This window comes from Perognathus longimembris, chromosome 20 (assembly GCF_023159225.1).
Source record: "Perognathus longimembris pacificus isolate PPM17 chromosome 20, ASM2315922v1, whole genome shotgun sequence".
Classification (NCBI taxonomy): domain Eukaryota; kingdom Metazoa; phylum Chordata; class Mammalia; order Rodentia; family Heteromyidae; genus Perognathus; species Perognathus longimembris.
The window spans coordinates 26,064,048-26,090,846 of NC_063180.1; the positions used below are offsets into that span (position 1 = coordinate 26,064,048).

The following is a 26,799-nucleotide window of genomic DNA, read 5'->3' on the forward strand; positions in this document are numbered from 1 at the left end:
CATGTGTATGCGTACGCGCCGGTGCATATGGGCGCATGCGTGTGTTCGGGCGCACCCTTGCCGAAGGCCACATGATAAGCATCGGGCCCACGGGACACCGGGAGAGGTGGCGCATGCAGATGAAGGTTAGAGTGTTACACATTTCAGGCTGGGAATGTGGCTTAGTGATAACAGTGCTTGTCCTGCATGCTTGAAGCCCTGGCTTCAATTCCTCAGTACCGCATAAACAGAAAAAGCCAGAAGGGACTCTGGCTCAAGAGGTAGAGTGCTAACCTTGAGCAAAAGAAACCAGGGACAGTGCCCAGGCCCTGAGTTGAAGCTCCAGGACTGCAAAAAAAAAAGAAGAAAGCCCTGGCACGACAGGCAGCTCACACCTGTAATTTCTAGCCACCAGAGAGGTGGAAGCAAGACACCCCATTGGTGGACTCTGCTGGCTACTAGGAGAGGGGGGAACCATAGTTGGGGTCCACCCTCAACAGAACAAAGCCCCTTAAATTACCACAGAGCCACTCCACTCAACTTGTGGAGCGGCAGGCTCCCAAATTCAGGTCCCAGGAACATAGTAGGCCTGGGACGGAGGTGACCCCACTGTTGGGGTCACTTCCGCACAGTGTCAGGGAGCCTCCCCTGAGGCTCATGTGGGGTGGGGTGCCCCAGATTCAAAGATTTCTTGCCGGGCCTTCTCCTTCCTGGCAATAGTCTCCACAGTGGCCTTGGAGAGAACCGCCTGGGGAGGGAGAGATGGGGGGAGGGTCAGGGCCAGGAGCCAGCTGAAGGACTGTGTAGCCTGCTGCTACCTGCCTTCCCATGCACTGTGGCTTATGCCTATCATCCCAGCTGCTCAGGAGGCTGAGATCTGAGGATCACAGTTCAAAGCCAGCCCAGGCAGGAAAGTCCACGAGACTTTAGTCTCCAAGGACAAGGAGCCAGCAAAAAGCCTGAAGTTGACCTGTGGTTCAGGGGGTAGAGTGCCAACTTTGATTGAAAAAGCTCAGGGACAGCACCCAGACCCTTGAGTTCAAGCCCCAGGACTGGCACAGAGCAACTCAGAAGAGCCAGGGTAGAGCCCAGGCCTCCCCAGCCCCTGGGCATGAGAGATTTCTTTGTGCCTTTTTCTATGAAACTAAGGGATGTGGGTGTTTGCCCACTGGAGCCATCAGGAAGTTACAGCTTGTACTGCTGTCCCAGCTAGACTCCAGGCCCCGAGGCCATTGCTAACCCCACCCTTAAGTTCTTTTTTCTCTGTTGTTGTTGGTGAGGGAGTTGGAGGACCAACTCGCTGTAAACCAGGCTGGCCTTGAACTAATCCTCTCATGGTAATTACCCTCTGGAGTGCTGGGATTAATCCTGGGAGCCACCACACCTGCCTGGCCTGTTCAGTAATTCTCAGAAGCCGGCTTTGAGGCTCCCTTTCTGTGCTGAGGGAAAGTGCAGGCATTACTGCAGCGCATGTGCTGAGGACTGGGGTACCTTGCTGGCACATCTGATGTTCCAGGGCTGCTGTGCGGTGGGCCTTGAGCTTGACCTTCCCCGGCTTCCATCCCTGCTCCGCCTGTGATGCCAGTGACAGTGCTGGGGGTTCCACAGAGGAGGAGGAGGCGAGGGTCTTGTTGCCGATTGAGGCATTCTGGGGTGGGGCGGGGTGCCCCGTGCAGCCCCAGTACATGGGTAGATGCTTTGCTGGCACCATATTTGCAGGAGTGGGGGTCAGTTCTCAAAGGGATTTGGCGACTTGCCTACTCGAGTTTGGCTCCCACATTAGCATTTCTAGTATACGCGGGTGAAAGTCTGAATGATGCACATTTCAGGCTGGATATGTAGTAGAGTGCTTGTCCAGCATGCATGAGGACCTGGGTTCCATTCCTCAGAACCACATACATAGAAAAAGCCGGAAGTGGCACTGGGGTTCCAGTGGTAGAGCACTAGCCTTGAGCAAAAGAAGCTTAAGGCAGTGACCCAGCCCTGAGTTCAAGCCCCAGGACTGGCAAAAGAAAAACAAAGTTACACATTTCAGCCTCCTCCAGCCTCAAAGCTTGTGTGGATGTGTGTGTGTGTTCCTGATGGAGGACCAGGCCCCATCTCAGCACTTCCTGTGTGCTCCCTCTCCCCCTACCCTTGTGGAAGGGTGGGAAATCTTACTTTGGCAAAACTAGATTTGAATTCAGGGCTTCAAGCTTGTCAGGTGGGAGAGATACCAGCGGTCCATACCTCCAGGCTTGTTTTGCACTCGTTATTTTTAGACCAGGCCTTGCTTCCCACCCTAGACCAGCCTCAGCCTCCACCCATCTACCTACTTTTAGGCTTCTCATCACCACTGGGGCTTGAAGGTGTGCATGACCACGTCCAGTTTTTCTCCATGGAGTTGGGGTCTTATGGACCTTGTGATTTTTGTGGGGTGGCTCCTGAAGAGGACACACTTGAAAGTTCGGGAGGAAGCCCAGGCCTTGGCAGCTCACACCTGTAATCCTAGCTTCTCGGGAGGCTGACAGCTGAGGATGGCAGTTCAAAGCCAGCCTGGGCTCTGTGAGAATTTTACCTCCATTAACCACCAAAAAAGTGGGAAGTAGAGCTGTGGCTCAAGTGGTAGAGCTCTAATCTTGAGTGAAACAGCTCATTAACAGGGCCCAAGCCCTGAGTTCAAGCCCCAGGACTGGCACACACCCCATGCACACACCACATGCATACACCACACACAAAGACAAGTAGCTAAGAAGCTCAAAGACAAATGGGGCAAGTTTTTTCTCATATGTGGAAGCTAGGCCCAAAATTCACTGGGACATGACAAATTATATAGGATGTTAGGTGTTTACACACAGGGAGACCAAAGGAGGGGACTCCTGGGTGGCCACACAGGTACAATGCCTCTGATCATACAAAATGATATTTATCAAAATAAACTCCAGGACATGGAAACAAGAGGGTTTTGGGGGATGTTTGTTCCTCTCTCTCTTTGTTGTCTTCCTGTCTTGTTTGATACTTCCTCTGTCTTTGGGAAAGTAAAGGGGGCACAGAAATAGAGGGGCAAAGGGAGAACAAATACAGCAGTAGTACTCACTAGGCACTCTGGGTTTGGTGGTGGTGGTGGTTATGAGGCCTGAACTCAGGGCCTTGGCACTGTCCTTGAGCCCATTTTGCTCAAAGCTAGTGCTCTACCACTTTGAGCCACAGCTCCACTTCTGGTTTTCTGGTGGGTCACTGGAGATTGGAGTCTCATGAACTTTCTTTCCGGTCGGGGCTGGCTTTGAACTGTGACCCTCAGATCTCAGCCTCCTATGTAGCTAGGATTACAGGCGTGAGCCACTGGCACCCAACTCATTTATTTTCCAATAAATGACTCCGAAAAAGCCAGAAATAGCACTATTGCTGAAGTGGTAGAGTGCTAGCTTTGAGCAAAAAGAAACTCAGGGGCAGTGCCTAGGCCCTGAGTTCAAGACCCAGGACTGGTGGCACACATACACACACACTTACAGTCCTCATTACCTGACTTAGGTAACTCCACAGATCAACTTTATAATAACAATTAAAAAGATAAGCTGGTGGCTCATGCTGGCAACCTTAGCTACTCAGGTGGCTGGGAAATGGGGGTCGCAGTTCAAAGCCAGCCTGGGCAGGAAACTCTGTGTGACTCATCATCTCCAATGAACCACCAGAGAACCGGAAGTGGTGCCATGGCTCAAGTGGTAGCCCCCTAGCCTTGAGCAACAGAACTCAGGTCCTGAGTTCAAGCCCCACCTCTGACCAAACGTAAGCAAAGCTAGGGGCGCGCACAGACACGCGTGTGTGAGTCTGCACACCGCTCTTCCTCTTCCCCAAACGCGTCCCCGCGGCCGACGGATAAGCCGCGTCTGGAAAGTCGCTGAGATAAACCCATCAGTGTCTTCCCACTTGCCGCCCTAGGGTCTGGCAGGGTGGGTGCGGAGGGCGGAAGTGCGCAGGGACGCTGGGTATAAAGGTGGGCGCGGCGGCGCGGGGCCGCAGTGCTGCCAGAGTCGAGGTTGAGGCCAGAGGTCTGGGCAGAGGCTGCAGATTGTCTGGGTGGCCGGAGGAGCCGGGGCTGCAGATCAAGGCCGAGGAGAGCGGAGGCCGAGGCGGAGGCTGGGGAGAGTGGAGGCCGGGTGAGTCCTCCGCCGTCTGGGCAAGCGCGCACCACCCGACGTCGTGTGTGGGGGCCGTGGGGGGGGCCCATCTCGAGGTTCTGGGGCGCAGCGGCCGCAGTCTTCAGCAATGTGTGTGCCGGGCTGGGGTCCGGACAGGGCGTGGGTGGTTCGAGCCCGGGTGCCCGGGTCATGCCCGCCGGGGCGCAGGCCTGCGGAGGCCGGAGCTGGAGCTCAGGGTTTGTTCTTCGGTCTGGTTTGCCCTGCCATCGGGGTTGGATTTGCCCGTGGGTCCGGTTTAAAGGTATTTTTCTAGGATGGACTGATTTTGTTTTCAAAGGTTAGCTTTCATTAGTTATTAGGATTCTTATTTTCCGTTTGGGGCTGTGTTACCCCCACATTCTGGCTGGCCCCGGGCTCCCTAAACCTCTCCAGGCTGGGATTCCAGGCGTGTGCTGCCCTGCCCTGTCCATGATGGGATTACAGGATTCTGGGAGGGCATCGCCACGCCCTGCCCTGGGATGGGATTAGCGGCCTGGAGACCCTGGAGGCGGGGCCCCTGCCACCAACACAGCTTCCCCACAACACAGCTCAGGGAGGGGCTTCCTGCAGTCCACATTCATCCCTGCCCTGCAACGCAATTCAAAACTATCTGCCCCCCCTTCACTTTCCCCCTCCCCCCCACCCCCGCTGGGAATATGGCCTAGTGGCAAGAGCGCTTGCCTCATATACATGAAGCCCAGGGTTCGATTCCTCAGCACCACATATATAGAAAAGGCCAGAAGAGGCGCTGTGACTCAAGTGGCCAGAGTGTTAGCCTTGGGCAAAAAAGAAGCCAGGGACAGTGCTCAGGCCCTGAGTTCAAGGCCCAGGACTGGCAAAACAAAACAAAACACTATCCACCCCTGTTCTCCCTTCTCCTTTCTAACAAGTCTCTTAGGATCCACGTTCTCTTTACATGTGTATGTCTATATACCCGTCCTGGGGCTGGAACTCAGGACCTGTGCCGGGTCCCTGAGTTTTTTTCCCCTCAAAGCTGGTGCTCTGCTACTTGAGCTGCAGCTCCACTTCTGGCTTGTTGGTGGTTAGTTGGGCATAGAGTGTCTGGGATTTGTCTGCCGAGATTGGCTTTGAGCTTCCTGGATTCTCAGCTCTCAGCCTCCTGGGTAGCTGGGATTACAAGCGTGAGCACCAGCACCCAGAAGTTTTGTTTGGTTTTCTGTCTGTGGCTGGGGTCTGTCATGGAGAGTCCGCAGGCTGCTGAGATGTACCTGTGAAGCAGCCCATCCAGTGGCATTCTCTGTGAGTCCTCTGTTCATTCTGACTGCACCTTGGCACTGCTTAATTCTGAGGTGTTTTGTGTTTTTTTTTCCTTTTTGCTAGTACTGGCGCTTGGACTCAGGGCCTGAGCACTGTCCCTGGCTTCTTTTTGCTCAAGGCTAGCACTCTGCCACTTGAGCCACAGCGCCTCTTCTGGCCTTTTCTATCTATGTGGTGCTGAGGAATTGAACCCAGGGCTTCATGTATACAAGGCAAGTACTTTACCACTAGGCCACATTCCCAGCCCTGAGCTTTCTTTAGTGACTTTTTTGTTTGTTTGTTTTTAATTTTCCTGAGAGACAAGGTCCTTGTAGAGGCTTAAGGTGCCTCTTGAGTGCCGGGATTATAGGTGTGCACCACCGCATCTGCAGTGCTTTTCTTTCTCTTTTTGATAGTGTTGAGCACCAAATCCAGGGTCTGTGCTTCACCACAGAGCTGCCTCCAGCCCCCAGATCTCACCAGGTTGGGGGACACTGAGGCCAAACATCCTCCCGGAAGGAAGTCTTGAACAGTTCTGTGCAATGATTCAACTCTGCCTCTGTTCTCCTAAGTTGTATTTGTTTTTGTCTTTTCAGTGCTGGATCTTGAATTCAGTACCTGCACAAGCACCCAGCCAGACCAAGACTTGAGGAGACCGCAGCAGACCTATGCAGTGTTGCCCCTGTCAGGGATGCATGGCACTCCCTTTGTGTAGAGACATGTATACAGCCGCAGCCCACCCAGTGCGTCCCAGAGAGGCCCAGCACAGCTCCCTGAGCTTCAGGGCCTGGCAGCCTCCAGCCGCAGCCTCCTCCTCCTCCTCCTCCCAGAACCCCATGAGGGCGCAGGACCAGGACCCCGAGGTGTGGCACCTGAGTTTCAGGATGTTCAGCGCCCCAGAGAATGCGGACCCTGTGCAGGTGTTGCGGATGCTGTCGGAGCTGTGCCACCGCTGGCTGAGGCCCGACCTGCACAGCAAGGAAGAGATGCTGGACCAGCTGGTGATCGAGCAGTTCCTCATCTGCATGCCCGAGCACCTGCAGGCGCTGGTGAAGGAGAGCGGGGTGCGCCGCTGCAAAGACCTGGAGGAGATACTGAGGCACCACCAGGAGCCCGCCAAGTGGGTGAGTCTGGGGAGCAGGGTGGACTGTGAGCTTCGGGGTTCACTGGGGAGGGCGTGCGGGCAGGGTCTGATGGCATGCCTCCCCCTGTCTATTCACAGGTTGTCATGGACGTGGGGGGACGGCCATACCTCGTGCCGCTGGCCCAACTTCAGAAGGCCAGAGCTGCCAGGGATGAGATGAACATCGCCATGGACCTGACCTCCAGTCGGGGGCCGCAGAACCCCACATCCCACAGCCAGGAGCCGGTGAGCTGCTAGAAGGCTGGAGGGAGCAGGAGTTGATCTGGGCTGGGACCCAGCCGTGGGTCAGAACAGAACGGGCTGTCTGAAAGAGCCTTATTCGTTCTGTCTTAGAAAAGGGGGTTCCAGGTCTGCGCTGATCCTGCTTTGCCATTCCCAGTGGTGGCAGTGACAGTTTTTTGTTATGTTTTTCTTTGTGTGCTGGTCCTGGGGCTTGAACTCAGGGCCCTGGGCGCGGTCCCTGGAGGCAGGGTACGGGAGAGACTTGGAGAACCCAAGTCACAGCCGCCATGCGGCGGGAGCTTGGTGGGAAGGCAAGTGTGGCACGGGTGAGTGGGGAAGCGAGGTGAGGGTGCAGGTTTGAAGCCACCCCGCACACGCTCACCCGTCGTAACCCAAGCACTGGCTCTTGCAGGAAGAGGCTGTGGCGGGGACCAGTGGCCTGGGGGCCCAGGGACCCCCACAGAGCAAGGACGTGGCGGTGGAGACAGAGCGCATGGCAGTGGATGTGCACCCGGATGTGAAGCGCGAGGATCCCTGGGAAGACAGGGACAGGGCACCGTGTCCGTTCCCCCAGCCTCTGCGACTGCAAGGGCCCGGTGAGTCCCAGCCCCCTGCTCAGGAAGGATCCCCATGTCTCAGCATCCCAACTTCCCTTTGACCTTGGGCTTGGACAATGCCAGTACTTCATCATCCAGATGCCCTTACCCTCATTTCATTTGTTTGTTCTTATCCAAACTTCAACCTGAACTCAGCCAGGGTTCCCTCTCACTTTCTCCCTCCAGGCTAGTCAGCCCTCTACCCCTGGAGCCACAGGGCCACCGCTGGCTATTTTCCAGTTCGTTGGGGACAAGAGTTTCCTGGGGCTGGCTCTGAACTGTGATCTTTGGACCTCAGCCTCCCGAGTAGCTGGGGTTACAGACGTGAACACCAGAACCCAGCTGTGGAGATGCTCTTTGTTTACATGTGGTTCTCACACCTTCTTCCAGCAGGCGCCGTGAAGGTGATGGAGGGGAGAAGCAGGGGACCCCAGGCAGAAACTTCAAAGCAGAGTGTGCCAGCCAGCACCCCTGACACTCCCAGCCAAGAGAGAAAAGATTTGGCTGACACTAGCAGAGCCAGGAGGAGACCCGGTCCATCATCCAGTTCCCAGGAAGAGCCCCAGGGCTGCGCCACTGACCCTCCAAGCCTCAGGGGCCCCATGGGTAGGCCTGGGGGCCGCCCAGAAGCCCTGGCTGGCCGTCCATACCAGTGCAGGAAGTGCCAGAAGAGTTTCCAGTACAAGTCCCAGTTTGTGATCCACCAGCGCACGCACACAGGTGAGCGCCCTTACAAGTGCAAAATGTGTCGCAAGGGCTTCATGCAGCCCTCCGACCTCCGCGTGCACCAGCGTATCCACACGGGCGAGAAGCCCTACCAGTGCTCCGTCTGCGACAAGCGCTTCACCCACGAGTCCACGCTGCTGGGCCACATGCGTATCCACACCAAGGAGACACCATTCCACTGCCAGGACTGTGGCATGGCCTTCAGCCACCGGGGCAACCTCAATGTTCACCGGCGCATCCACACTGGCGAAAAGCCCTACACCTGCCGGCAGTGTGGCTACAGGTTCCGCCAGCTTGGGACCTGCCGGCGCCATGAGCAGCGGCACCGGAAGGAGGCAGCTAGAGCTCCTTGCCAGCCTCGGGCCTCCTTCGTGGGGAAAGCTGGGAATGAAGGGCCTGGTTCCTCACAGTGACAGCTCTTTCTGGAAGGGCATTCCGTGGTGAGCCCTGGCTGGCTGGCACAGATGGAGCCAGGACTCAGAAATCAAGATTCCTTAAGTTCTTTGTTTTTTTGCCTTGCTGTTCTGCCAGTGATCCTGAGTCCCTGGGATGTAAAACTCTGTTGACCTGGACACCTGTAGTTCACACCTGCTATCCCAGCTACTCAGGAGGTTGAGACTTGAGGAACAGAGTTCAAAGCCAGCCTGGAGAACTAATGAACCACCACCATCAAAGCTGGAAGAGGAGCTGTGGCTCAAGTGGTAGAGTTGCAGCTTTGAGCAAAAAAAAAAAAAGCCTGTCTATGGACACATGTTCAGGTCTTGAATTCTACCCCCAGGATTGGAAAAAGAAAACATTCATTACGGTTGGGAATATGCCCTGGGTTCAATTCCCTAGCACCACATATATAGAAAATGGCCAGAAGTGGCACTGTGGCTCAAGTGGTAGAGTGCTAGCCTTGAGCAAAAAGAAGCCAGGGACAGTGCTCAGGTCCTGAGTCCAAGGCCCAGGACTGGCAAAAAAAAAGAAAACATTCATTACAGTTCATTAATTAGAGGTCGTTTTGGCGTGATTTGGGAATGTCCAGCAGGTGGCGACAGAGGCCCCAGTGACCTGAAATGAGGACCCCTCCTCCCCCGGACCCCAAGAGGTCAGTGACTCTGAGCTTCAGCCCTGCTGGCCACATCCCCCCTGAAGAAATGTCTGAACCCCAAGTCCATATTTGACGTCTAGTTGGTGGCTCGTTGAACATAATACAGACCAGTGTTTTCTACCTTCGCCCCACAGACTGCCTCTTCGTTCTGTTGATTGTATTCTTTGAAGCAAAAGAAATGTAATGAATGCAATAGATAGCTACATCATATATAATAATGCCTAGTATATGATATAATTGGTGTATGCATGAATGTAATATATGACTTACACGGGTGTCACTGGGTTGCAGAAGGCTGTGTTTTGATAGCTGTCCAGGCCTGTGGACCCCAGCCGTGGTCTGTGGGGCAGCCCAGGCTCCTTTGCATTCGGGGATCACAAAGGAGGGGACACCTGGTGGGACTTTGACTTTGAGGTCACCCTGACCTACCCCATGTCAACAGCCATGTTCCTGCGCTTTGGTATCTGTTGAAGTACAAATGCAATGTTCTATGGCACAGAACGTAGGTGTCTGTTATGTATTTCTGCCCAAATAAAATGCTTTCAAGCAATCTCCTGTGTGGTGTGGTTGTGTATATGCATTTCCTTCTGCAAAAACTTTAGGAGCAGATTAAGATATTCCATTTGGAGGTCTCCTTAAAAGCCTCATTGGGAGATGTCTTCTGTAGCTTTTAAAGAAATTAGAGCTAAGAATGTGGCTAGTGGTAAAGTGCTTGCCTAGCATGTGGGTTCAAGCCAGAAGTGGTGCTGGGGCTCAAGTGGTAGAGTGCTAGCCTTGAGCAAAAGAAGCTCAGGGACAGCACCCAGGTCCTGAGTTCAAGCCCCAGGACTGGCAAAAAAAAAAAGCAGATTAATCATACAAAGAGGTTTCATTGTATTTTCATAGTGTAATTTGGTTAAATTTGACCCTCATCTACTTTCTCTTTTCAGTAGGCTTGAACCCAGGACCTGAGCACAGCCATGTAGACTTTTTTTTTCCAGTCCTGGCAGTTGAATTCAGGGCCTGGGCACTGTCCCGGAGCCTCTTGTGCTCAAGGCTGGTGCCCAGTCACTACAGCCACAACTCCATTTCTTTTTCTGAGTAGTTTATTGGAGATAAGAGTCTCATGCTGTGTCTGCATGTCTGAAACACCATGACTTCATTTTTAAATTTGCACTTTATTTTTTCCTCTACACCTGGCCTCTGGACAGCTAGGGGCCGGGGGCTCCAGTGGGGCGGAGGGCAAGGCAGCCTTGGCCTTCCCTTGGCCTGGGCCACCGTCTCCGCTCCTCTTTGCATGCACCTCATCGCTCAGTTTGTTGTCCAGACGACTTGTGCAAGGGGGACTGCAATGCAAAGGCCAGGGCATAGCTTCTATTTATTTAATTATGTGGCCCAACAGAACTTGATTATAAATTTTAAAAATCTTGTTATAAAAAAAAGTCTCACAGACTTTTCTGCCTGGGCTGGCTTTGAACCCCGATCCTCAGCTCTCAGTTGCTAGGATGACAGGTGTGAGCCCCCATCACCTGGCTCTCCATTCTGCGTGTATTGAGTTATTTATTTTGGCAGTCCTGGGGTTTGAATGTGGGGCCTTGGGCTTGCTAAGCAGGTGCTCTGCCACTTGAGCCATGCCCTGGACTCCTTGCAACCTCTGGCATGGGAGACTTGCTTTTGAATTAAAAACCGTTTGGAATACTTAGATAGGGGGAAAAGTACACAAAGTTGCATCTCATCTTACATGTGGAGAATGTGAGCTCCATCAGGAGTTATGGGGGGCCCTCTGGGGCACGGGCTGAGATCTGACAAGAGTTAATTCAGCCCAGGCCGCCACCGAGAACTAGAAACTTTCCACACTGTCATCAGACAGAAAAAACAACAGGGCCACAGGGCCCGGTGAGCAGGTGAGCCATTAATGGCGTCCTCCTTGGCCGCCTGCTATTTCTTATAATTGATTCCCCGAGGCCCTGGCAGTGAACTCCCTCCAGCAGGCCTGGTGTACACTGTAATTAATTTCTCAGCCCTGAGGTCGCAGGTGTCACGTACTTTCGGGGTCACCATGGGGTTTGTTACCTCCAACTTCTAACAAGCCCCAGGTGGACGGGATGGCGCAGCTCCATTCCTGCCAGCACAGCCAAATTGGCATCAGAAAGTTCACTTGGGTCTGGGAAGTGGCTTCTGCCTTGGCCACCCAGAGCCCTGTGTCCCCCGGGGACCCGGGGACAGTCTCCTGCATTCTGATCTTCAAGGAGGCAGACCCAGCACACCTGGAAAACAGAAAACCAGGTCTTGCCCCCCGGCTCAGCCCTGTCCTCCCGTGTGGACCAGTACACAGTGCGGATTGCATTGCAGTGGAGGCCCTGGTATTGAATTCAGGGCCTGGAGCTTGCTGAGGGGGGGGGGTAACCCCAAATTCATATGCCTGAGATTCCCTGCTCCCTCATACCTGTGCACGACTGGCCAGCCTCTGTGACACCATGCCACGTGATACCACCACAACCCCCACACACCAGGTGACACTGCGTCCCTCAGAAATAAGGACAAGAAAAACCCGGTTGTGGGTGCTTTGTTTTGTTCTTTGTTGTGCTGGTACCAGGGTTCAGCCTTGACTGGCTTTGAACTGGGATCCTCAGACCCCAGGCTCCTGGTAGCTCTGGATGAGGAGAGGGGTGAGGGACTGTGGGGAGACTGGAGGGAGAACAAGCAGGCTCTCGGTAAGGATGCAAAGATGTGGATGGACCAGGGAGCCTGGTCAATGGGCAGGACTGGGGGGGCATCCAGATGAACCCCAAATGCTCACCCCAGGGCCTGGGCACTGCCTGGGATGGGATGGTAGAGCAAAGACAGCTGGGTTGGGGCGTCCTGCCTGCAGGCACATGTCCCACCCCCTCACCAGGCTGATCCATACCTTCCCCCTCCCAGAACTGTCTGGTCTTCTCAGTAGCAGTGCCAACTGCAAGCCCCAGGCAGACTTCCAGAACTTTCTCCTCACCTGCACCCAGTGGTGCAGTTTTGGGTGATTGGCTCTGTCTGTGAGCCAAATATCGAGACGCTCCTATGAAGTGGACGCCACTGGCCTGGGGCTGCACCTCTGAGGACGCCTCAGGTGATGGGGTGAGGGCACAGAGACCACTGTGGTCTCCTCCTCCTCATTCCGCCGTCCTCCTCCTCCTCCTCCCGCCATTCTCCTCCTCCTGCCATCCTCCTCCTCCGTCTTTCTCCCTGTTCCCCCTTCTTCCTCCTCCTTCTATTTGTCCCTCTCCTTGTTCCCCTCTTCCTCCTCATTCCCCCCTCCTCCTTCTCGTCCCTCTTCCTCATCCACTTCCTCTTCCTCCCCTACCTTTTCTTCTCCTGTGTCCTCTTCCTTCCTCCTCCTCTGGAACAGCCCAGGTCTATCACCGCCCCCCACCCCCGCCCTCCCAGTGACTTCTGTGAGTTTCCTGAGTCTCTATTTGAGGAAACTAAGGCTCAGAGAGATTAAAGTTGTGGAGGCAAGCAAGCCCATGCTTCTGTGCAGATGGGTGACAATGGCGAGCAATGGCCCTATCTCATCCCAGCCCCGGCCTAGCCCCGGCTTGATCCTTGGAACGTGTGTGAATGTGTCATTTTGCTAAGTAGAGGTGATAAAAGTAGGCAGCTGTGTGCTGGTCCTGGGGTTTGAACTCAGGGCCTGGGCACTGTCCTGAGCTTTTGTGCTCAAGGCTGGTGCTCTACCCCTTGAGCCACAGCACCACTTCTGGCTTTTTGGTGGTTAATTAGAGATAAGAATGTCTGAGACTTTGCTGCTTGGGCTGGCTTCCAATTGGGATCCTCAGATCTCAGCTTCCTGAGTAGCTGGGATTACAGATGTGAGCCACGGAGCTCAGCTCCAACAGTTTGTAATGAGTTGCCTGTACTAACAGAATCCGTTGGCTACTGCTTCTCACATGGGTGAGGCCACAGGTCAGAGGCCAGCCAGCCCTGGGCATGGCAGGGCATGTCTCCTGCCCTGTCTTTGAGATCAGTCAGATGCTGGGGAAGAGCCAGTGCCTGGGGGCAGAGGCCATTGTGGGCAGAGGCTAGTGTAGGCAGTGATGGCCACAGGGCAAGCGTGGGCAGCGAGCTGTGGTCAGGAGGCTGGGCTGGCCAGTGAGCCCTGTCTCCCATCCGGCAGAGCCTAAGCCAAGTCCTCCGCCATGTGCCGGCCTCGGACCCTTCTGGAGGGATCACTGCTGCTGCTGCTGCTCTTCCTGGGCCTCGCTGGCACCTGCAACTCCAAGAAAGGTGAGAATGGTGGAGGCTGGGCGGGTGGAGACTGTCCAGGCACTGACCCGGTGAGACTGGCCAGCCCCCACCCCAGTGACCCTGCGGCCCCTGGGTGACCTGAGTCTGATCTTCACTCTCTCCCCACTCTCTGCCCCACTGCTCTGCTGGAACCCGAACTCTTGCTTCCAGAAGCATCTGAAGAGAAGCGTAAGAACTGTGGGACCCCCACCCCACCCCTGGTCGACCCTACCATGTGGGGAGCATGGGGATTCCAGGTGCGGGAGGGGCTAGGGGAGGGCCTCAGATCTAGGCATGCACTCTGGCTCTGCCCCGGGGTCAGGCAGGGTCAGGCGGAATGAGAAGTTAGCTGCTGGTATGGCAAAGCCCACAGCTGAAGACAGAGGCCCCAAGAGGGAAGCTAGAAGCAGGATGGGGGGGGGGGGCTCTGGCCAGCGGCCTGGGAGGCAGAGACCGAGGACTGTGGTTTGAGGCCAGCCTAGGCAAAAAAAGTTAACAAGAACCCATCTCAAAGAACAAAGCCGGTGTGGTGGTCTGGGCATGTCATCCGAGCTACGTGACAGACAGAAGTCGGAGAATGGCAATCTAGTCCAGCCTGAGGGAAGAAGCTCGAGAGACGTGATCTGGAAAATAACCGAAGAGTAAAGGGCTTATTGGCATGGCTCAAGTGGAAGAGTGACTACTTAGCCAGCATGAGGCCCTGTGCAAACCTCAGGATAATAATATTATTGAGACATGTTAGGCTTTTCTCGTCAAGGCTGGCACACCACTACTAGAGCCACACCTCCTCCACTTTCAGTATTAACCACTGAATTTTAAAACATTTCTGCAAGAGGAGGTTTGCTCAGCGTCTCATGTCTGTAATTCTATTAACTTGATTATTGTGGCTTAAGGCCAGCTCTGGAAAAAAAAAAAAAAGTTTGTGTGAGACTCTATCGTGACCAAAGCCTGGGTACCGTGGTACCTGCTTGTCGGCCATGCCTGTGTGGGCAAATGGAAGAGGATTGCTGAGAGCCTGGAGTCGGAGAAGCCCCTCCGCTGCTCTGACCAGGCCGGGCTGGCACTGTGTTGACCCTTGTCAAATTATATATACAACCTCACAGGGTGGCAGACGTGCCAGGCCCCGGGGGCTGTGGGTGACAGAGGGAGGAGCGAGGGCCAGGGGGCCACAGTGCTAACCCTGCTCTGTCTCCCATGCCCTCTGTGTCTCCCGCATCTCTGTCTCCATGTTCACACACGGACCGCTGCTTCACCTTCCACTCTGTCATTCCTTCCAGTCAAAGGTAAGTCTCAGCCTCTCCCCACCCCCGCACAAGTGGAGGCTCCCGCCCCTAGCGGGAGGGAGGGTAAAGCCACTGACCCCTGCTCCCCTCCCCACAGAGACCACACACACACACACACACACACCTAGAACACAGCTTCAGCCCCAGAGCTGCAGGTTACAGGTGGGGTGACAAACAGAGGGACTTCCAGGAAGCTAATGGTCTTCTGTGACCCAGTGAAACTGTGTGCAAGAAAGACACAGAGAGACAGAGAGATAGATACACAGAGAGAGGCAGACAAACAGAGAGACAGAGACAGAGAGAAATAGCAGAGACAGAAACAGAGAGAGGTAGATAGGGAGAGAAAGAGACAGAGATAGACAGATGGGTAAATAGATAGGAGAGGGAGACAGAGACAGAGAGATGGATAGGGAGGTAGACTGAGATAGATGGGAGAGAGTTATAGAAATAGAGAGGGAGATAGGGAGGGAGATAGGGAGAAAGAGAAAAAAACAGACAGAGAGAGAGACAGATAGAGAGATAGACACAAAGAGACAAAGAGAGAAGCCATGTGCTGGTGGCTCATGCCTGTAATCCCAGCTACTCAGCAGACTGAAATTGGAGGATCACAGTTAGAAGTCAGCTCAGTCATTGAGATTCTTATCTCCAACTAACCAGCAAAAAGCCAGAAGTGGGGCTGTGGTTCAAGTGATAGAGCACCAGCCTTGAGTAGAAAAGCTCAGAGACAGCACCCAGGCCCTGAGTTCAAGCCCCAGGACTCTCTCTCTCACACACACACAGAGCTAGAGGTCAGAAGAAAGGCACCTGCAAGGGGCTGAGTTGTGTGGGACCAAGGATGAGGTGGGCACTGAGTGCATTTGCACAGGAGATTAGGTTGGGTTTGTTATTATTGTTATTATTTCTGAGAGTTAATACGATGGGGTCTGGCTGGGGGGTGGGGATTAGTTGTGGGACAACCCCCACCCTCATCTTGGGCCCCCCAGGCAGCTGCAGAACAAACATGATTCAAGTCCAGCAGGGCCCAGAGCCTCAGGGTGGGGGGTGGGGCACTGGCCCCCCTAACCCCCATCTGTCTCAGGACCTTTGGGGTGCAGCAGAGCTCAACCAAAACTCAGGATGACTTAACTCATTTCCTGTTCTCTCTGTTCTTGTTTGAAAACCTGCGGGGCCGCCTGGTTCATCCACACACCAGTGCTGAGAGGTAAGATGGAGGGCCTGTCCTCCCCTTGACCCCCTCCGTCTTCTGACCTGCGTGCAAGGCTCCCCTCTTGGCTCCCCACAGCCCAGCTTCCACTCCAGAACTAGAAAAATGGAGGACTGGAGCACCTCCCCTCTCCACCCCAAATCCAGGCCTTCCTCCCCTATAATTACTTACACACAGTAGGTTCACACCTTGCCGAGTTCACAAGTGAGGGGAGCACAGCCAAGAAATGAAACAGCCTAGCCAGGCACCGGGGCTCACACCTGTAATCCCAGCTACTCAGGAGGTTGAGATGGGAGGATCATGGTGCGAAAACGGGACAGGAAAATCTGTGCTTATCTCCAATTAATTATCCCCTCCTACTCCCCCTCAAAAAAAAAAGCCGAAAGGAGAGCTGTGGCTCAAGTGGTAGAGTGTTAGCCTTGAGCAAAAAATCTTAGGGACAGCACCCAGGTCCTGAGTTCAATTCCAAAGTAATTCTAGGCAAGCTCGCCCCAGCCCCTAGGGGTCTAGGTCACCTCATGGGGTTGGGCCTCATCCCCTCTGTCCCTAACCACACAGCACGGCCCTCTGGGGCCTCAGCCCGGCCCCCGCCCCAGCATCAAACCTTGGTTTTATTTTTCTAATTATGGCATCTTCTCCCCAACCTCCCTGGGCTCCGCATTGTGTCTGTAACCTTGGGCCTTGCCGCCTCTCCTGCACTGGCTGCTTTCCTCCAGGGATCCTGGGTAAGTGGGGTTTTGAGGACTCACTCAGAGACATGGCGCAGGTGTCTGGGCTCCTACTTGAGCGATGGAAATCCAGAGAAGCATCTGGAAGGTGAACACTACAGAAACTCAGACTCCAGGGGGAATAGGGACTGGCGGCCACAGACTAGCAGGGTGTGTGTGGTGGCACACGCCTGTAATCCCAGGTGGGAGGAGGCTGAGTCATTGCCAGCCTGGGTTTCACGGTGTGATAGACACTGACTCAGAAAGAACAAAACCAAATCAAACAGAAAGGTAGTCCTGTACCAGGCCAGTGGGTGCAGTGAGATGTGGGTGGTGGTCCCGTCGGTTGGTGTTGTGTTGCCTAGCAACTGAGGCTGTCTGCACCTCTGTGAGTTTATCACCTCACTCCCCCAAGAAGAGCGGGGTCTGGGGGGTGGAGTGACGGAGTGCCTGTCACTGTGTGCCCTCTCCTCCCACAGGGATGATGAACAGACTGACCCCAGAAGGTGAGTGCGGGCGCCCCCTGAGCCTGCGCTGACTACTTGTGAGTGGGCGGGCTCGTGTTTATTCACCCATGTGAGTTTCCATGTGACCACCCTGTGCTGGGCCTTCTTTCTTTCCACTCTTCCATGTGTGCAGTGCTGGGGATGGAGGTGGGTCCCAGAGCTCTGGGCCAGCACTCTGCCATTTCCCCCCCCCCACACACTGTAGTGAATGCAGGTGAGAAAACATGGCAGGAAAGGAACATAGAAGTCAGAATCCGCCACTTCCTCCTGCCCCCAATTCTTCTGATGAGAAGCATAACCTTAGCTGGGCGCTGGTGCTCATGCCTGCAATCCTAGCTACTCAGGAGGCTGAGATCTGAGGATCACAGTTTGAGACCAGTCCAGGCAGGAAAGTCTATGAGGCTTTTTATCGCCAGCTCACCACCACAAAGCTGGATGCAGAGCTGTGGCTCAAGTGGTAGAGCACCAACAGAAAAGCTAAAGGACAGCACCCAGGCCCTGAGTTCCAGTCCCAGAACTGACACATATGCATGTACACACATACACTAGAAACACTCACACCTGTGTGTGTGTCCTCATCTTGCGTATCCACATGTGTATAGATGCACATACATACACAGAACTTACTATTAAATATTGAATATAACGTATGCAGAATATACACACATATGCATGTAGATAACATGTATTATATACATGTGTATATGTATGTATGCACACACAGTGCTCACACAGACACACACACAGTAGGAAATACACTATCCCTGGGGTAGGCCCATGGCTCTCTAGCACAGATCTGCCTGCCCAACCCTTCATTACATTTAAAAAACATTTTTATTGTCAAACTGATGTACAGAGAGGTTACAGTTTCATACATTAGGCATTGGATACATTTCTTGTACTGTTTGTTACCTCCTCCCTCATTCACCCCTCCCCCCTTCATTACTTTTGAAAAATAATTTCATTATTATTATTTTTGTTTATGTGGTACAGAGGAATTGGACCCAAGGTCTCATGCATGCTAGGCAAGCACTCTACCGCCAAGCCACATTCCCAGCCCACACCTGGTATTTTTTATTTCACTTTGGTTTGGGTTTGTTTTCATGCCTTGATGAACAGTGGGATAATGAACATGCTTATATAATCATTGCTTTTCTTCTTTTTCCAAATACACACCTGTTAAGTCCCTGAAAGCAAAGTAGTTGAACCAACTATTTATTTATTTATTTATTCATTCATTCATTTTTGGCTAGTCCTAGGCCTTGGACTCAGGGCCTGAGCACTGTCCCTGGCTTCTTCTTGCTCAAGGCTAGCACTCTGCCACTTGAGCCACAGCGCCACTTCTGGCCGTTTTCTGTATATGTGGTGCTGGGGAATTGAACCCAGGGCCTCATGTGTACAAGGCAAGCACTCTTGCCAATAGGCCATATCCCCACCAGTTGAACCAACTATTACTGTATTAAATTTGGAACGAGGTGGAACGAATTTACATTCCATCATCTGGCCATGATAATGCTCATTATCTCACCCATGTTTCTTTACCCGGCTAACCCCTGCTCATCTTGCAGGTCTCAGACAAAACATGACTTCCTCCTTGCCACTTCCCCTGGTCCCCCCACAAGGTCAGCACCTGTCACCCCGAGAGGTTCCCTCTGTGGCCGGGAAGGCATGTGGTGTACCTGCCCCTGTCCTGAGCCACCTGGAGTCTCCAACCACACCCAAGTCCCAGTGCAGTGAGTGCCACAGGCTCCGGTTCCCAGGAGCCACATCTGTCCCCTGTGTCAGGACGCCACTGTGAACGCGTGCTTTTCTTTCTCTCTCTGCCCTGCATCCTGCTGGTACCTGGTGGTCTACATTCTCCCTTCAGACAGGACAGAGGATGAAGGTGAGTATGGCAATGGCCAATGTCTCTGAACCAAATTTCTCACAAATCCCTTTGTGCCTTGAAGCTCCTGTTTAAAAAAAAAAAAAATCCTGGGCTAGGTGTGTGGTAGTGCACTCTTGTAATCCCAGCTACTTGGGAGGCAGAAATAGGAGGATCATGGTCTGAGGTTAGCCTTGGACAAAAACATGAGATCCTGTCTTTAAAAAAAAAAAAGGAAAAAATAAACTGTAAGCAAAAAGGGCTGGGGATGTGGCTCTGGCGATAGAGTGCCTACGTAATAAGATAATAGTACATAGTACTATGTAGTAAGATAATAGCTCTGAGTTCAAATCCCAGGTTTCCAGAAACAACTCTGGGGAAGGTTGGTTCCTGCCATGGTATTCAGCCATCTGTATCAGGAGAATAAGGAGGATGCCCAATGTCTGTGGTGCACCAGCCAGAACCCCGCCACTGCCTGAGGGGGTGGGGTGTCACTGACGGTGTCCCCACTGTCTCTGCCAACGCTGGGGAAACCAGCCATGACCTGAAGCGGTGGCCATTTTTCATGTACAAATACCTCCAGCCACTGACTGGCTCTGCAAGCCAACGAGCCAGCATGGCTTAGAACTCAGGAGGGAGGTGGCGATCAAGAAGATAGAGGTTTGGAGGTTATCCTTCTCCCACCCTCTACCCCTCCGCCCCAAATAGGCTTAAAGTCAAAGAAATCAGGAGGCAGCCTGTGGCTCAACTGGTAGAAAAGCCAGTATTGCCAGGCCCTGAGTTCATGCCTCAGCAACACCCCCCCCCCAACAAAAATAACAGTTTCGAAAACACCCATATGAAAGAAGCACGAGTGCTCCCCCCGCCCCCCACCTCTAGTGGAGCTAATGGGCCTCCATTCTCTTCCTCCACTCCTCCATGCTTTCCCCATGGCTGCCTCGATTCCTTCAGCAACAAGTAAGTTATTTGTTTATTTTCCTTTTCCTGGGGCCACATGGTGGATGTTTCCAGATAGAGGAAGGAAGGAAGGAAGGAAGGGAGGGAGGGAGGGAGGGAGGGAGGGAGGGAGGGAGGGAGGGAAGAAGAGGGGGGACTCTGGTGTGGTGGTATGTGCCTGTCACCCTGGCACCTATTGGGATACAGGGGGATTGTGAATTTGAGGCCAGACTGGGCTACATAGTGAGACCCTGCCTCAAAAAGACAGAAAAAGTGCTGGGTACTGTGGCTCACGCCTGTTATCCTAGCTACTCAGGAGGCTGAGATCTGAGGATCGCGGTTCAAAGGCAGCCCGGGCAGGAAAGTCCATGAGACTCTTATCTGCAATTAACCACCAGAAAACCAGAAGTGGCGCTGTGGCTCAAGCGGTAGAGCGCTAGCCTTGAGCTGAAGAGCTCAGGAACAGCACCCAGGTCCAGAGTTCAAGCCCCACAACTGATCAAAAAATAAAAATAAGAAAGTGAGAAAAAGAAAAAGCTAAGGGAAAAAGAAGTCGGGAGAGAGGCAGAGGAGAGGAAGGAGAGGGCATCCCCAGCCCACAGGCCCCCCATTCCTGCCATGCCCCCCCATTCTGGAGCAGTGCAGGAGGGGGCTCGGCTATCTCCTCGCCTCTGGAGGGCAGTCCTAAGGAAACTGAGTCCAAGGGAATCTGGACTAGGGCATGACAGTGCCTGTGAGAGTCAGAGGTCCAGGGAACTGGTGCCTCCTGCCCTCCTGCCCTGCTGTCCACCCCACCTGAAGCACCCCACACTCCTCCTGGGGAGCCAGGGCAGGGGAGGGGTATTAACACCCTTCTCTCTGCTCTTCTTGCCTCTGCCCTGCCGTCTCCACAGCACTGAAAAGTGAGTTCACCCTTGCTCCCTCTGGTTTCTCTCCCGAGTGTGCGTGTGTGTGTGTGTGTGTGTGTGTGCGTGTGCAACATGCATATGCATGCGCTGGTCCCAGGCTCAAACTCAGGCCTTGGGTGCTGTTCTTTAGCTTTTTCACTCAAGGCTGGTGTTTTACCACTTGAGCCACAACTCCACTTCTGGATTTTTGGTGATTCGTTAGAGATTTTGCTGCCTGGGCTGGCTTTGAACCTTGAATCTCTGATCTCAGCTTCCTGAGTAGCTGGGATTAAAAAATTGTGGCATGCTATACAAAATATAAAAATGACAGCTTTAACCAGTCGCAAGGGTGCAGGGCAGTGGCCCTGGGCACATGCAGGCGCTGCGAACCCTGCCTTGTTTAGTTGGGAGGGGAAGGGGCTGCTGGCTCCTCACCTTGTCCTGAGAAGCCTGGTCCTCATGCAGAGCCCAGGTTCCAGTCATGCTAGGGGTCAAGATCTGCTCGTCATGTTCACTAACTCAGCCCAAGTCAACTACTCAAACACATGGCCCCCTCCTTGGCCTGCCTGGCGGAGACTCCATCTTCTGCCTGAATGTCCAGTGATACAAGGTGGGCTGCAATCATGTCTTTTTCTATAAAAGGCAGAGAGCCAGCATGGCAGGCACAGGCCCTGGGGGCCAGAGGCTCTCAGTGGTAGCCACCTGGTCTCCTGCAGCCTGGAGTGTCTGCTTCCAATAAAACTTTATTTAAAGCCAGGTGAGCCAGTGGCTCACCCCTGTCATCCTCAGGAGGCTTAGAGGATCACAGTTCAAAGCCAGCCTGAGTAGGAAAGGCCTGTGCAACTCTTATGTCCAATAAATCACAGAAAAAGACAGAAGTGGAGCTGTGGCTCAAGTGGTAGAGCACCAGCTTTGAATAAAAAAGCTGAGACAGTGCCTAGGCCTGGAGTTCAAGCCCCTGGACTAACACACACACACACACACACACACACACACACACACACACACACACTCCAGAAAGCCAATGAAGGTGGGGATGTAACCACTGCCCCATGTGAGCCAGGCAAAGTGCCAGCATCACGTGATGAGCCCATAGGGCCCAGGGCCAGCCTTGATCCTGCAGGCCTTGGGCTCCACCATGAAGTCTGAGGCTCAGGCCCCTCGCCTGGGGTCTGTGCTTAGCAATACCCCTCTCTTACCACCCCTCTCACGTCCTGGCTGGCCTCCATGCTGTGGCCTCCTCTCTCTGACCTGGCCTGGGCCACCTTCCTTCTGGAAAAACCACAGAGATTCTAGGTGAGTTTGCAGGTTGCGGGTCCAGGGGCGCTACCCTCCCTGCCCCCAGCCTCTCCAGAAACTCTGGGTGTGAAGGGAGGTGTGGCCAGCCAGCGTTATGCGGGGACTGGACTGGATAGGACGGGATGGGAACAGGGCTGGGCTGCAGGTCGGGCACTGCGGGGCAAGGCCGTATGGTGCGTGACTGCCTCTGTGCTCTTCTCCACAGGTTTGCTGACCCTCCAGGTGGTAAACAGTACGTGTGTTTTCTCCTGTGCAGATGGGCAGGGGCACAGGGCCTTTCTGGGGGGGGGGGTCATCAGAGCCCAGGGGGAACACTTCACTGGCCACCAGCCTCAGTCTGGTATCAGGATGGAGCAGGGACACAAGCAGGCCAAATGGGGAGAGGGGCAGAGACGTGGGGCGTAGGGGACAGGAGCCAGGAAGGGGGGCATCTGTCAGCAAAGCCTTGAGGGAGACACAGGGCCCAGAGGTGTGTGGACTTGGGACAGGACAGCATGTGTTAGGGCCCTGATGAGGAGACACCAGGGGCCAAGTGCCTCCTCCCCTAGCAGCAGTCCAGAAGCATCCATTCCAACTGTATAGGTGAATTTTGTCTTTTGTTTGTCTCCCTCTCTCTCCCTCCTCCCTCCTCTTCTTCCTTCCTAGAAGAGACAAGCATTGACTGCAAGGAAGGTGAGGGCTGGTGCTGGCCTTTTCCAGTCTGGGGACAGGGAGTGGATACACCCAGGAAGAGGCTCGGGGTGTCAGGGTCCACACCCCAGATGCCACAATCCCAGTGTACCCTCCCATCCTCCCCAGTGTTGAGGTACCCCCACTACACATGCACATGCACGTGGGCACGTACACACACACACACACACACACACACACACACATACACACACACACAGTGAGAGCCAGGAGCTCTGCCTATCCCAGAGGCTCATGCTGATTACTACACCCTGTCTTCCGGTGGAGTCTGTGACTGACAGTGGGGAGGAAACCAGACAAACAAGTCTCTATGTGATTCAGGTGATGGGGACAATCTGGGAGAGATGGGCACCCAGGGCCGGTGCATGGCTCAGTGGTAGAGTGTGTGCCTGGCAAACATGAAGCCCTGAGTTCAAATTCCTGCAAGGAAGGGAGAGAGGGTATGAGGGAGGTAGGGAAGGAGGGAAGAACACAAGGAGGGAGGGAACACATCAGTGAGTGTCTCTAGGGAATAATAAATTACAAACATTAGTAACTCTAGGATAGGAAATAGAAAACTGAAATTAAAAATTCAGCTTCTGGGCTGGGAATGTGGCTTAGTGGTAGAGTGCTTGCCTAGCATGCACGAAGCCCTGGGTTCGATTTCTCAGCACCACATACACAGAAAAAACCAGAAGTGGCGCTGTGGCTCAAGAGGTGGAGTGCTAGCCTTGAGCAAAGAGAAGCCAGGAACAGTGCCCAGACCCTGAGTTCAAGCCCCAGGACTGGCAAAAAAATAAAAATAAAAGAATTCAGCTTCTGACACCTGTAATTCCAGCTACCAGAAGGACAGAGATTAGGGTTGAGGCCAAAGTGGGTAAAAGCATGAGACCATACCTGAAAACTCACACACACACACACACATACACATACACACACACACGAGGCCGGGTGTGTGGTTCAGTGGTTGATCACCTACCTGGCAACACAAGGCAGAATTCAAATTCCAGTACTGCCCCAAACAGACTTGTACCCATGCCAATGATATGGATGTTTACATTGGAGGAAGTTTCTGAACTTACCAAACAGCAGGAGGTATCTGCTAGGAGGGAGCAAGGGAGGCGGGGAAGGTCTGGCATGTTTTCCTAAATTCCCTATGGAGAGTGTGTCTTCATCTCTCCTGAGTTTATCTTCACACTGGCAGCATGATGGTTTGGGACTTGATGTTTAAACTGGTATGTCTGCCCACAAGTTTCGCGTTTTCCCGGGTATGAACCTTTGTACAATAGACAAGGGAAAGAAGGCTGGGTGATAAAAAAGTAGCATGGCAACCCCGGTGTTTAAAATAAGGTGATGGTGTCACCCGAGGTGAGAGTGGACAAGGGGTGACTTGTCCGGCAATAGGTGCTGGCCAGGCTCATGCCAGACAAGTCACCCCTTGTCCAAGTCTGGGGCTGCCAGAGGTGGGCATAGGGCAGAAGGGTTGGGTTCCAGGGGGGTGAGGATGAGGATGGCCTCTCACACCTTCGCTTGTCCCCAGTGAACCCAGTGAACCCAGTGAATCCAGTGAACCCAATGAATCCAGTGAACCCAGTGAATCCAGTGAACCCAATGAATCCAGTGAGCCCAGTGAACCCAATCAATCTAGTGAACCCAGTGAATCCGATGAACCCAGTGAAGATCCCGCCCATGAGACCCAGCCCGAGGCGGTCTGGGTGGAACTTCCTGAAGTGTGCCTACATGATGGTCACCTTTATCTTCGTGTCCTACAACAGAGGGGACTGGGTAAGGCCTCGAAGTCAGGGTGCCATGGATGCTGGGCAGAGCGGAGGGTTACCCTCAATTAACCACTAAAAAAGCTAGACGTGTAGGTGTGGTTCAAAGTGATCGAGCGCTAGCCTTGAGTGAAAAAGCTCAGGGACAGCACCCAGACCCCGAGTTCAAGTCCCAGGACCGGCACAGACACACACCACACATATGCATGCATGTGTACACATGCACAGGTGTCACAGAAGTCACTTATGTGGACAGAAGACTGGAAGGTGGGGCAGAAGATGGGGTCGGGGATAGGTGGAGCTGGACAAGACAGATTCAGGATTCCACAGCAAGGAGGAGGGCAGGGGGAAGGAGGAAGGAGACGGGGACAAGGGCAGAAAGGAAGGGGGGGGTGTGGGGGGGAGCTCACTGTGTCCTTCTCTTATCCTCCCAAGTGCTACTGCCACTACTGTAACCTAGACCTGGACTTCAGGTATGGCGAGGCGGAAGGACCAGTCTCCCTGCCTGTGCGCGGGGTGGGAGGCTCCACTGGCACTACTGCAAGTTTATCACCCTTAATTTCAAGCTGCTTCCTGCCATGCAAGAATTGCCTGGCGCTAGTGGCTCAGGCCTGCAATCCTGGCTACTTAGGAGGATGAGACCTGAGGGTTATGCTTCAAAGCCAGCTGGGGAAGGAAAGTCCAAGAGTCTCTTGTCTCCAATTAACCAGCAAGCCTGGCCCACCTCAGGGCTCCAGCCCCGCAGGACCCCTGTGCCCAGAGCACCCAGTGGAGGGTGCAGAGTAGCTTTCTCTGGTGGCTGGGAGGGGAAACTGAGGCATCACATCTTTTCAACTGGACACTGAGACTGGGGTGGGGGGGTGGTTCTACAAATGTGTGGGACAATAGGTGGGGGTGAAAGTGGGCCCCCCAGGGGTTGGGCAAGGAGTTGGAGAATGATGTGCAGAAATGCACACACATTTCTCTCCCTTCTCTCCTCCCTCAGACATGACCCCTGCTGTGCTTTCTAAGGAGTCCAGCCTTCTCAAGTGCCAAGTCTTCCTCCCCCTCCCCAGAAAGCTATGGCCCTGAGTGGTCAGCGTGGAGGACGACGACGGGTGGCACCGGTCCCCCCCACAATCTGTCCTCCTCCCCCACCACTTCCCCCACCCCCGGCTGTCTCCACCCTGCTCTACTGCTGACATTAAATATGTGCTCCACAAATGGCTGAGTGCCGGGTCCTTCCATTCAGCAGGGAGGGCTGCCAAGGATCTGATGCCATCTAGTCCTGGCACAGTGCTGTCAGGCTCTGGAATGCCGCTGCCTCAAAGGTGGGAAGCCACAGAGGTAAGCCAGGTCTGTCTCTATTCTCCAATCTAGATAGATGTTCAGGGCCAGCACTGAGGCCATAAAGGTAGAGACATAGCTGCCTTGGAGTGGGTTGTCTCAGCTCTCCAGTCCTGTCCACCCCCCCTCCTTTTCTTGTGCTGGTCCTAGGGCTTGAACTCAGAACCTGGGCACTGTCACTGAGCTTTTCCACTCAAGTGAGTGGTCCACCACTTAAGCCACAGCTCCACTTCCAGCTTTTTGTTGGTTCATTGGAGATAAGAATCTTACAGGCTTTTCTGCCTGGGCTGGCTTTGAACCAGCATCTTCTGATCTCAGCCTTGGAGTAGCTGGGCTTACAGATGTAAGCCATCAGTGCCCGACATTATTATTTTAAACAAATGAAGGTGTAAAAGCAGCGACAACTCTTTAACAGACACAGACTCTGTGGTTCTTCCTTCCTTCATACCCAGCATCAACTCCAGGAATACCATGGGACCTGCACACCAGACTCCCCGGTCTGGATTCCACAGAACACACAGGCCTGAGCCCTCACTGAACTGAAGTGTGCATGCCTGGGGGTGGGGGTGGGGGAGCTCATGGGCCAAGCTAGTCAGGAGGCAGAGATGGGAGAATGGAAGATGAAGGCCAGCCCAAGCAAAAGTGTGAAACCTCATCTAAAACACAAAGGGCAAATGGCTGGGGGCTTGGCATTAGTGGAGAGTGCTTGTCTGAATTCAAACTACACCACACCACACATTCACACCAAACCACCCACACCACCCACCAAATGACACACCACCCCAAACCACACACTATACCACACACCAAATGACACAGGACACCAAACCACACACCACACCCACACCAGACCACATGCCACACCCACCAAACCACACCAAACCAAACCACACACCACCACACACCAAACCACACACCACACTCACA

General features: G+C 53.8%; 2 protein-coding genes across 16 annotated transcripts; both read left to right on the plus strand.

Annotated features, from left to right (window-relative positions):
• Positions 1-35: 35 nt before the first annotated feature.
• Zscan5b (zinc finger and SCAN domain containing 5B) lies at positions 36-8,494 on the plus strand. The gene is made up of 5 exons (XM_048369004.1): positions 36-125; positions 6,224-6,517; positions 6,616-6,762; positions 7,172-7,355; positions 7,749-8,494. The coding sequence occupies exons 1-5, from the start codon at positions 36-38 to the stop codon at positions 8,492-8,494; spliced, it is 1,461 nt and encodes a 486-aa protein (XP_048224961.1).
• A 4,737-nt stretch (positions 8,495-13,231) lies between these two features.
• Positions 13,232-25,655, plus strand: Eddm13 (epididymal protein 13). 15 transcript variants are annotated; one of them, XM_048329312.1, is made up of 16 exons: positions 13,232-13,416; positions 13,591-13,605; positions 14,694-14,699; positions 15,892-15,900; positions 16,620-16,628; positions 17,090-17,116; positions 18,685-18,738; positions 18,984-19,001; positions 19,932-19,937; positions 20,810-20,818; positions 22,091-22,099; positions 22,308-22,334; positions 22,748-22,774; positions 24,309-24,556; positions 24,982-25,019; positions 25,532-25,655. In XM_048329312.1, the coding sequence occupies exons 1-16, from the start codon at positions 13,329-13,331 to the stop codon at positions 25,554-25,556; spliced, it is 615 nt and encodes a 204-aa protein (XP_048185269.1). In that variant the 5' UTR covers positions 13,232-13,328; the 3' UTR covers positions 25,557-25,655. The 15 variants fall into 15 exon arrangements, with proteins under 15 accessions (XP_048185269.1, XP_048185274.1, XP_048185270.1 ...); XM_048329317.1 differs by having other exon boundaries at positions 24,327-24,556; XM_048329313.1 differs by having other exon boundaries at positions 22,751-22,774.
• The last annotated feature ends 1,144 nt before the right edge of the window (positions 25,656-26,799 follow it).